The 11,145-nt window shown below is 47.2% G+C and overlaps 1 protein-coding gene across 1 annotated transcript; it reads left to right on the top strand.

Annotated features, from left to right (window-relative positions):
- Positions 1-624: 624 nt before the first annotated feature.
- LOC310701618 (E3 ubiquitin-protein ligase TRIM7-like) lies at positions 625-7,188 on the top strand. Its single transcript, XM_083492792.1, has 7 exons — positions 625-1,088; positions 1,614-1,709; positions 1,999-2,229; positions 2,573-2,595; positions 3,853-3,974; positions 4,633-4,665; positions 6,450-7,188. Exons 1-7 carry the CDS (start codon positions 660-662, stop codon positions 6,962-6,964), a joined length of 1,449 nt encoding a protein of 482 aa, XP_083348918.1. The 5' UTR covers positions 625-659; the 3' UTR covers positions 6,965-7,188.
- The last annotated feature ends 3,957 nt before the right edge of the window (positions 7,189-11,145 follow it).

An 11,145-nucleotide genomic window follows, 5' to 3' on the forward strand; every position in this document is an offset into this window, starting at 1 on the left:
CGCTTCCGATCCTTTGATACTGCTGTCAGCTCGTTGGCTTGGAGGTAGCAGTCGAACCGAGCGAGGTAGGAGTCCCACGATTCAGAGGCTGGCGCAAACGGCGGTAGAGGCACAAGTGAAGCCATGATTCCGATGCCGGCGTGAAGGGCGATGGATGGAACACAGTGCTCTAGCCAGAACAGTCAGCTCTGAATTGGTTCTGCCCAGTGATTTCGCTCAGTGATTTCGCTCTGTGATTCAGCTCAGTGATTCAGCTCAGTTCAGAGGCTGGCCGCATCTGGCTGTGCTCTGATGTCCATCCATCCCATCCTCGTCGCCAGTGTTAAGTCATGGGTTGACATAGCAGCCAGCACAGCGATTTCTTCAAGTAGCTCTTTATTATGGTAAACTGGAATAGAACTGACTGGGAACAGCTCAGCCGGCCTGTATTTATAGGCAGCCGGCTGTCAACATTGTAACCACAACAGCCCAGAGTTCCCGCCTAAAATAACTGCCGCGGACCTGAGTGAAAACTATCTACAGACCTGAGTGAAAACTATATACAGTATCCCCCTGTTGGCCCAGGGTGAAACTACACTACATAACAGGAAGAACGCCCATTTGCAGATGGAAAAGAGAGAAAACGAAACCAACTCTTTCTTCCTGTCGAGGCAGCAGACATGGCTGCTTTTGAGGGTCCCGTCCGAGATCTCCGCGGCGAAGCCACTTGCTCCATTTGCCTGGATTATTTCAGGGATCCAGTGATCATTCATGAATGCGGGCACAACTTCTGCCGATCCTGCCTGGTCCAGTGCTGGGAGAAATCCGAGGGAGAGGCTTCCTGCCCTCAGTGCAGGGAAAATGTTGAGCAAAGCAGCATCACCCGAAACCAGCAGCTGGCAAATTTTGTAGAAATAGCCAAGAAATTCAGCCATCTGGGCGGGAAAGAGGAAGGAGAAGGAAAGGGGAAGATCTGCGAGAAGCACCAGGAGCCCGTGAAGCTCTTCTGCAAGGAGGATGAAGCCCCCATCTGTCTGGTTTGTGACAGATCCAAGGAGCACAAAAGCCACGAGGTGGTTCCTCTGGAGGAGGCGTCCCAGGAGTACAAGGTGGGGAAAGGCAGTGGGTCTTTCTTGGGGGTGGAAGAGCTGCAGACAAGAGGGGCTTGTAATAATAATAATAATAATAATAATAATAATAATAATAATAATAATAATTAATTGTAATGTATTCTCTCCACTGCAGCCCAAAAGGAATCTTGAGCAGCCTGATAAAATTAAACTTCTGCAACTTTATACAATAAACATTTCTTTTTCTTTTTAAGGAATTAAGGTGCACCAGTGTCCCCCTGAATGCAGGCTGCTGTAACTCCCCTGGGAGGAAAAATTAAAAATCTAGGGTTAATTTAATAAAAAGGAGGGGGAGATGTTGGAGGTCTGTTCAGTGTGGGGGACAAATAGCAAAACCCCCATGTTTCTCAGCTCTGATATAGGGCAGCCCCATTTCTGTCTCCTCTGAGATGAAAAGGGGAACCTCTGCAAAAGACCCAGGGATGTGGGGTGGGAGCAAACATAGGATTCAGCTTCCCTGTTAATGTGTAACGCAGCCCAACTTGGATTTTGTTTTCTTTTCAGGATCAGATCAGCAGTTGCCTAGACAATCTGAGGAAGGAGAGAGAGAAAATTCTAGTATTTACAGCAAACACAGAAAAGGAAAGCCAAGACCTGCTTGTAAGCACCATTGTTACTGCTTTAAGATGAAAAATGCTATACAGTGGTTACATACGCTTCAGGTTACATACGCTTCATACATAGCCGTTACATCTGCTAACCCAGAAATAGTACCTTGGGTTAAGAACTTTGCTTCAGGATGAGAACAGAAATCGTGTTCTGGCGGTGCGGCGGCAGCAGGAGGCCCCATTAGATAAAGTGATGCTTCAGGTTAAAAACAGTTTCAGGTTAAGAACCGACCTCCGGAACGAATGAAGTACTTTTCCTTTTTCTGTTTTTTATGGTGCAGATACAAACAGGTGCAGAGAGGGAAAAGATGGTGGCTGAGTTCAGGCGACTGCACCAGTTTCTGGAAGAACAGGAGAAAGGTATTCTGGCCCAGATGGCAGAAGTGGAGAAGGAGATTGCAGCCAAAAGGGAGGCGCACCTGGCCAGACTCTCCAGGGAACTCTCCTCTCTTGACAGCCTCATCCGGGAGATGGAGGAGAAGCTTCAGGAACCAGCGAGTGAACTCCTGCAGGTGAGGCCTCATCCTGATGCGAGAGGGTGGAGTGTGATGCTTCATAGTACAAGCAGGAGAATAACATGTCTTAGCCCCGCCCCCCAAAAAGCTGCTGCAAGGAAAAGAATTGGTACATGAAGGGTGAAAGGCGTCAGTCCTGGTGTCGCAGAAGGGAGTCTGCTAGATCAAACCACATTCTAGCATTGTGTTCTTTCATTGGCCAACCAGAGGCCTCTGAGAAGCCTAAAAAATAGTAGCGCTCTCCAAACCTGTGATTCCCAGAAGCTGGCACGCAGCTGCTTAGTATTTATAACTGACTGCAGAAATGGCTCCACTGACATCTTTCGTTCTTCCCTTCCAGGATATTGGAAGCTTCTTGCAGAGGTAAGTGATGGGAAAACCCCTGCCTTATTCTGATGCTATTGGTCTCATCAAGAATCATAGCAAGGAAGCCATTCCTCCTTCCCCTCCATTACATACGTCTCCCTTTTCCCTGATGGATTCATTTCCGTTGCAATAGATACGGAAAAGGGAGACATTCCAAAGGGGCTTCACTATAACTTACCCTTAAATATCCAGTGTCTTTCTGGCTCTTGCAGGTTCTTCCTCAGACATAAGAATATGAGAAAGGGCCTTGCTGGATCCGGCCGGTGGCCCATCTAGCCCACCATCCTCTTTTCACAGTGCTTAACCAGAAGCCTGTGGAAACCCGTGATCAGGATCCGAGCCCCAGAGGACACTCCCCTCCTGAGGTTCAGAGGCACCACTGCCTTTGACTCAGCCATCGTGAAGAGCAGCCGCTGAGAGCCTTGTCCCCAAAACAACTTCATATTTTGAAAATCTTCCACGCTGAGAAAATACAGCTTTAATTTCTAATAGTTCTCTCTGCTTTTGAATTATGGTGCTGGAGGAGACTCTTGAGAGTCCCATGGACTGCAAGAAGATCAAACGTATCCATTCTTAAGGAAATCAGCCCTGAGTGCTCACTGGAAGGACAGATCCTGAAGCTGAGGCTCCAATACTTTGGCCACCTCATGAGAAGAGAAGACTCCCTGGAAAAGACCCTGATGTTGGGAAAGATGGAGGGCACAAGGAGAAGGGGACGACAGAGGACGAGATGGTTGGACAGTGTTCTCGAAGCTACCAGCATGAGTTTGACCAAACTGTGGGAGGCAGTGGAAGACAGGAGTGCCTGGCGTGCTCTGGTCCATGGGGTCACGAAGAGTCGGACACGACTAAACAACAACAACTTTAAATGTAACCACTGGGCTACAAAATATTAATAGTTTTAATCATTTGGAATGCTTCACTAAAATTGGTGTAGTCCTAAAATCTCTGCATAAGGACCCATTATTGTTCACTTTTCAAAAAGAGGATATGCGTATATCAGCTTCTTTACCTTCAATCTCATCTTCATATATTTCCTGCCATGTATTATGGAAGCAGGTGTGTGTGGGGTTTTTTTCAGCTTGTTAGGTGGTCTCTAGATCCACACGTCATCCAGATGCTCCCTTTTGCCATAGAACTCTACTCTCAATTCTTCATGATAGATCCATGATGCCTTCATCATCAGGATGAGCCTTGTCAGAAAGCTCCTTGCATTGGAAGGCTGGTGGCTTGACTTTGTTCTTCTCCTCCCAGGTCTCAGGAGAAGGAGAACTTAGAGGCTCCTCCGGTGGCTTTTCCTCCTGCCCTGAAGTGGAGGATCTGGGATGTCTGTGATATGAGTCTCTTCCTGGAGGGAGTTATGAAGAAATTCAGAGGTAATAAAGAAGAGCTGAAAATATTTTATACTGGATATTTGAAATTGTTCATGAAAGGCTCCAAGTCATTAGCAGTGCCAGGAAAATGACAGGGGTGACCTGGGGTGATTATGCACAATCCCCAGGAATGTAAGCCTCCCTCAAGTGGTGAGTGTCTGTAAAAAGTTGTACTTGACCTCTGCACATCTCTCAGCCAGACTTTGGCTGCTTTCACACATCTCACTTTTGGGGCATTTCTCCTGTTCCTTTGGCCCTGAGATTGATGGAAGGGGAGCAGGAGGGAGGGGGGCTGTCCAGGAGCCAGCCAGGAGCAGAGGGGACTGGGGTTGAGGCCTCCCATCCTGGAACAGGGGTGTCTGGGCCTTGTTGTTGATGGGGAGATCTTCTGGGGGTCTTGCTCCTCCTCCCAAGATTTGGGCAGGACTGACCTTTGACATCACCCCTGCCCTGGTTATGCAGGGATAGCCAGTATGGAGAGCTTCAGATAGTTTTAACTACAACTCCCATAATCTCCAGCCGGCATGGCCAGTGGTTAGGGATGATGGGACTTGTAGTCCACAACACCTGGTTACAATCTCATGAGCTCATATTGTTCTTTCCAGATTTGTTATCTGAATGATGGTGTGATGCTAAATCTCTGTTCCCTTTTCTCTCCCAGACACTGTGGAATATGGACTTCAGCTGCGAAAAGGTACATTTCCGGGTCAAGAGGCACAAATTCGGGAGAGATGGGATCTGCTTCTCAAAAGACCAGGCCACTGCAGCTCTTCCATCCATGCCTTATTTCCCCTTATTTCCCAGAGGCCTCTGTTCCGTGAGAGCAGCTTGCTGGGCTAGAGGGGATCTTGGCCTGATCCTGCAGACTCTTAGGAAGCCCCCAGCCCAGGACGGCTGGCTTTTCTGTGCCGAATCTCACTAAGACACAGGGGTGGTGTGAAGCCAAAGGCTCCCAGCACATGAGGGGGAAATATCCCTTTCAGCCATACAAGATCCCCACCCCTTTTATGTAAGAGTAAGGTGTAAGAGTGGGAAATGGGGGGGAAGACAGAACAGTACATGAACACAAATAGCTCAGAAAATGGCTGCAACAACCTTTGGGGGCGAGAAGGTGAATGGGTTCTGGTGTCAGTGGAGGGAGCTGGGGGCTGCCTGAGTGTGGACTCCAGGGGTCCAGCATCCCTGCAAGATGGGGGTCTTCCCTCAGCTTTTGTATTTATTTCTGTGTTCCAAAATCTTACTGATTTCAATTACATTCCAGTCATCATCATAATCCCTTATACAACAGCTGCAATATTTATAAGTTCTGTTCATGTTGACACATTAAATAACCAGTTTTTAAATGAATTTCTCATGATGCTTCCACTCCATAAATGTGAGTCATACAGCCAATCCGGTCTGTGGATCCAGGATGGGGTCTTTGCATTGAAGGTGACAGGTGGGAATGGCACTTCCTAGGTTTTAATGGGTTTGGCTTTAATAAAGGCCCCTTATCTTGGGATTGCAACAATAAATGCATTAAAACAAGTCATAGCGAAAGGAAGCAACTATGTAATAGATGTCAATTTAAAGGACAGAACTATCAATTTTCTGCAATGCTCTAACCAAACAAAAGAGATAATCATGTTTGTTCTTGCTTGTCCGCTCCTGTCAAGAATCCCGAGCAGGACATTTTAGACAGGGAGTGTCAATCAGAGCCCAGAAATACTTTTTTGGGTATTGTTGTTCTTTTTATAATCTGTCTGGAAGGATGGGCTATAACATTACATTTAATATGTAACTGAAACGTGAATGGTGGTTACAAGGAGGGTGAGAGCACCTGCTGCCAGATTTACCTGGCCTGTCAAGCATGGTCTGCCAAGTGATGTGAGGTAAAAGATTAAGATATGAATTAGGGAGTCCCTGCTTTGACTCCCTTCTGCCATGAACTGTGTGGGGGGGGGTGGCCTTAGACAAGCCACTGTTTCTCAGCCTCAGTCCTCCCATCTGAAAAATGGGCATGCTAAGATTGACTTAACTTACAGGGTTGTTGCAAGGGTTCTATGTAGATACTGTGTGTTAAGTACTTTGAACCCTTGAAATAGTAGTAGTAGTAGTAGTAGTAATAGTAATAATAATAACAAATTTATTTATACCCTGCTATCCCCGGCCAAGACCAGGTTCAGGGCAGCTAACACCAAATAGAATACATTAAAAACACAAAATCAAATGATTGGTTAAAATATAGTTCAAAATCACATTTGAAATCAAAATAAAATTAAGTGGAAACCCACGAATCACAACCATAGGGGTAGGGAAATAACTGCAAATGTTTCAAGAATCCTTATTAAGAACTTGATGAACATCCCTGTCTTTGAATGCAGAGCCATGGAGTCCCTGTTCATTTCAGAGGGGATGCTGTTTCTGTCACGTGCCTAAAGAAAAGTCAGCTTCCCAGTTGACGTCCTTTCTCTTCTCTTTCCTCCTCTGCCCCCACAGAAAACGTAACTTTGGATCCAGACACAGCTAATCCCTGGCTCATCCTGTCTGAGGATCTCAAGAGTGTGAGAGAAGGAGAAGACTGGCAAGACCTGCCAGACAACCCTGAGAGATTTGACACATATGACTATGTGCTGGGACGTGAAGCATTCAAGGAAGGCAGACGTTTCTGGGAAGTTGCTGTGGGGAGCAAGGAGGAATGGGCCATGGGGGTTGCCAGGAAGTCTGTGAAGAGGAAAGGCGAGCTCACCGCTGGCCCTGAGGAAGGGATCTGGCACATAGGGAAGTGGGGTCGTCAATACAGGGTCTCCAGCCGCAATGGGCGTCGTGTTTTGATTCTGGGTGGGGCGCCCAAGAGGATCCGAGTGGCCCTGAACTGTGAAGGGGGACGGGTGTCCTTTTACGATGCAGATACAGCAGCCCTCCTCTACTCATTCTCAGAAGCCTCCTTCTCAGGAGAGACCCTCCAGCCCTTCTTTTATGTGAGTGAGGAAGGGAACCTGATACTCTCTTGACTGAGGGTGGAGACAGGCAAGAACATATTCATTTCCATCATGGCACATTCAGTCTCCAGGACTGAGCTGACAGGCACTTAAGGAGAAACCATATTTGCAGAACTGTGATTGGTCATCCCTTGTGTCAATCATGATGCAACTCTCCCTTCTCAGACCAGCTTTGTAAATGACACTGATTGATTGGCTCCCCTGTCAATCCCCAAACTTAGGGAAAAAACTAACCCTACACCCATTCCTGTTTCAATGTATTTCTCTCTCCAACAACCAACTTTGACTTAAGATTTCTAGAGACAATACCATCATCTTTTTTGAATAAAATCAGAATTATGCACTGGCATCACTTAAAACCTTTCTCAGCCTCAGTCCTGCTCTCAGATTCCCTTTTCCTTCCCCAAAGCCTCCACTGGCCAGGGAGATGGAAGTTCCAAAATCCTTTTTTTTGCTACTCCTCAGGGAAGCTTATGTGGCAATTCAGCAAAATCTCCATATCCAAAGATACCTCTTTGCTAGTGGGGTGCGGATTGCACCCTGGAGCCATTCCTCAAAACACAAATTAATAAATGGAAAGAACCAAGTTACTGGGAAACACTGTTGGAAGGGACTGTGTGAGATCTCTCAGGAGTCTCCAGAGCCCAGAAAGCAATGGGGGGGGGAGCATTGGCAGTGGTGAAAACAGTTTCTAAGTCCACCTTGCTTCCCGGCCTCTAGAAAGGTCAAGATCTCTGGCTTTGGACAAGTAAGGATGGTTGCTTGGGGGGCATTTTTGAGGGTCTTCCTGACTTATGCAATATTGCCTTTGCATGCACAAAGAGTCGGACAAGACTAAACAACTACAAAAATGCTGATCCCAGGAATGTCACCCCCCACATAGGTCTTGGGCCTCGAGGTAACAAAATCCCCTCTGACAATGAGGAGCCTCTGTCAGAGGTTCTGAATGACAATCTAGAGTAGAGAATTTCAGGGGGTGGGGGGTAAATTCCCATGTATACAATTATTTTCTCCAAGGTGCTTTGTAGTGAACAGTCAGATACTTATCTGTATTTTTAGAAATCACCTCTTCTTATATTTTTGTATAATGGGCCTGAAAGTATTTGGGACATGTTTCCTGTGCTAACGTGTTTGATTCTATTAAAGATTGTACGTCTTGTTGCTCCTATTTTGTCTGATACTCAACAGCATAATATCCATTCCCCATGACACTTCCTCCAGGGATTTTAGGAGGGTGATCTCCTGTTTTATCCTCAGAGGAACCCTGTGAGGTAGAAGAGGCTGAGCTGAGAGACTTAGAATAAGGAAACACGTTAAAGTTTATGGTCAAATAGGTTTGAACCCGGACCTTGTCATCCCAAGTCCAACACACTGTGCACTCAGAATGTGAAATCTTAACAAGGGTCCCTTCAGAGATGTGCTTAAAAGCCCTCCCTGCAAAGCTCCTCTTCTATGTTGTAGCTCCTCTTCAGACCTTCCTGTGTTGACCCTGAATGTCTGCAGGAGGAGTCAATCCAGTTTGAGTGAGGGGCAGATTTCAGGGGCTTCCCTTCATAAGTTCGTATTTTGCACCTGGGTCCATTTCTGGATCTCAGCATTCTGATTAAAAATGAAATCAAATCCCCCAAGTCCTAGAAGGCTCAAGCTTGGGGCTCTCTGCCACCCATAACCTGAGTATTTCTCAAAACTTTATTGGAATAGTTCTATAGAATAAGAAAGGGGAAAGGTGTCCTTTTGGGAAGTAAGCTGACCTCTCTTGCCACACCATGTTTATATCCAAGATAGCCCCCCCCCCAAAAAAACCCCACATTAGTACACTGTAGAGTATTAATCAGCCAAAGGCCTGGTTGAAGAGGAGTGTTTTCGCCTGACATCTAAAAATATTTTCACATTTTTATTAGGAATGCCTATAAACCACTGAAGAGTGCAACAATGCTGTACTGGTAAACAACAAGTAAAAAAACAAAAAAGAAATAGATCATAAAATACTGCCCGTGAAGAAACTTTTCAATTTTCAGAAAGAATGACAATAAAAGTTTTTTCAATAAAAGTTCTCTTCCACATGGGCAGGTGGTAGGTGGGATCAGTGGGGGAAAGCGATGAGCTGTACAGCAGATTAAAAATCCACTAGCACCCATCCTATGTTCTATGACTTCAGAAGCGATCTTTTCCCATCTTTCGCACTACCATTCTTAAAATTTTAAAAATCCATATGAAAGAGGCTCTGAAGTCCAGCTACCTTCACACCTGCAGGGGGCAGCAGAGATCACGAGTCAGCGGCTTCAATTTCCTAGAAAGGAAAACAACCCCAGTTCTTGAATGGGCAAAAAAGAGAGTGAAATTTAACAAACAAACCCCCCCCCCCGCCGCCCAATGGCTGCAGCTGGGGGTCCCATCCATGAAGGCCTCTGTGAGGAAGCCACTTGCTCCATCTGCCTGGAGTATTCAAGGGATCCAGAGATCATCCCTGATTGTGGGCACAACTTTTGCAGAGCCTGCCTGAGCCAGTTCTGGGGGGAGTTGGAAACTGGGGCCTCCTGTTCTGTCAGCCTCAGACTTTCTGCTTGAAAAATGAGGACGATAAAAGTGTCTTAACATACAGGGTCCATGTAAGGATTCTGTGCAGATAATGTGCTTGAAGTGCTTTGATCACCTGAAAGAACAGGTGGTTTCAAGAATTATAACTGAGAACTTGTGGAGCGGGAATGAAATTTCTGTCATGGGTCTAAAGAAAAGTTCATCTCTGAGTTCCTGCTGTTTCTGTCCTCTTTCCTCATCTGCCCCCCAGAAAACGCAACTTTGGATACAGGCAAGTTTGGATCCTGCCTCATCCTGTCTGAGGATCAGGAGAGTGTGAGAGATGGGGATGCAGATCCAGATCTCCCCAACAATCCTGAGAGATTAGACACACACGTCCCCATGTGCTGGGGAAAGGGGGGATCACAGTGGGCAGACATATCAGGGAGGTCACTGTAGGGAGTGAGGGGCATTGGGCTGTAGGGGGCACAGGAAATCTGTGAGAAGGAAGGGCAAGTTGGCTCCTTGTCCTGAGGATGGGATCTGGGAGGTGGGGAAATGGGAAGGTGAGTACGGCCCCTCCTTCCTCCTGATGACCCTGCTCTGTCCTTGTGCGAGGAGCCCAAGAGGGTCCGAGGGACTCTGAACTCTCACCTGTCCTTTCACGATGCAGATCCAGCAGCCCTTCTCCATTCATTCTCAGCATCCACCTCCTCAGGAGAGACCCTCAAGCCCTTCTTTAACTCCAAGGAGAAGCCCTATGTGCAGGATTGAGACTGGCTGGCCCTTGTCTCAGTCCTGGTGCAACTCTCCCTTCTCATACCAGCGTTCTAAACAGCACTGATTGGCTTGCTGTTGGGTCAATCGGGAGAGGAAGCCCTCCTCTTGTCCCTCCCCCAGGCAGCTTTCCCGAAGGAGTCACTTGTTTGGTTCATGTCCTCTCTGAATAAAGTGAGAAAGGGCTGCATTCATCTCATGGCAACAGGAGAACGGGGCCTTCTCTGCAGTGGCTCCGTGTCTGTGGAATGCTCTCCCCTGCAGGGAAGTTTGCCTGGCGCCTTCATTATAGACCTTTAGGCACCAGGCAAAACCGTTCCTTTTTAATCAGGTGTTCATTTGACCTGTTTGACATACTATATCCTTTTAAAATGGGGCTCTTTTGGGGAGGTGTTATTGGGTTGTTGTTTTTATTCTGATCATATATGTTGTGATTTTTTCTGTGAACCGCCCTGAGACCTCCGGGTATATGGCAGTATATTAATAATAATAATAATAATAATAATAATGCTGCAAACAAAGGGCTGCCTTCACTGAGAAAACGGGGCTAAGCTGGGCTGTCTTCAGCAGATGCGGCACTGGGGTGCAAATATTGGCCCAGCGCCGCCAAATTACCACGGATAATGTTGGGGTGGCAGTAGCTCCACCTGCCAGCCATGGGGGGGGCGCAACTCTCCCCAATGCCGTTGCAGGAGAGCGATCCCCACAGAGATTTGGGAGTGAAGTTGTGCCCCTCCCAAGCCGCCTTGAGAGCAGAGCGATCCCCGCAGAGGTTTTGGAGGGAAGATTCACGACCACCAGCCTTATGGTTGGCGGGGCGCAGCTGGCAGGCATGCAGGGAAAGGAGAGGCCGCGCAGCCCCCCCCCCACTTGCTGCGGCACCCCTGAGAGGTCCTGGG

The sequence above is a fragment of the Podarcis liolepis genome (assembly GCF_965112155.1).
Source record: "Podarcis liolepis genome assembly, chromosome: 2".
NCBI classification, from domain to species: domain Eukaryota; kingdom Metazoa; phylum Chordata; class Lepidosauria; order Squamata; family Lacertidae; genus Podarcis; species Podarcis liolepis.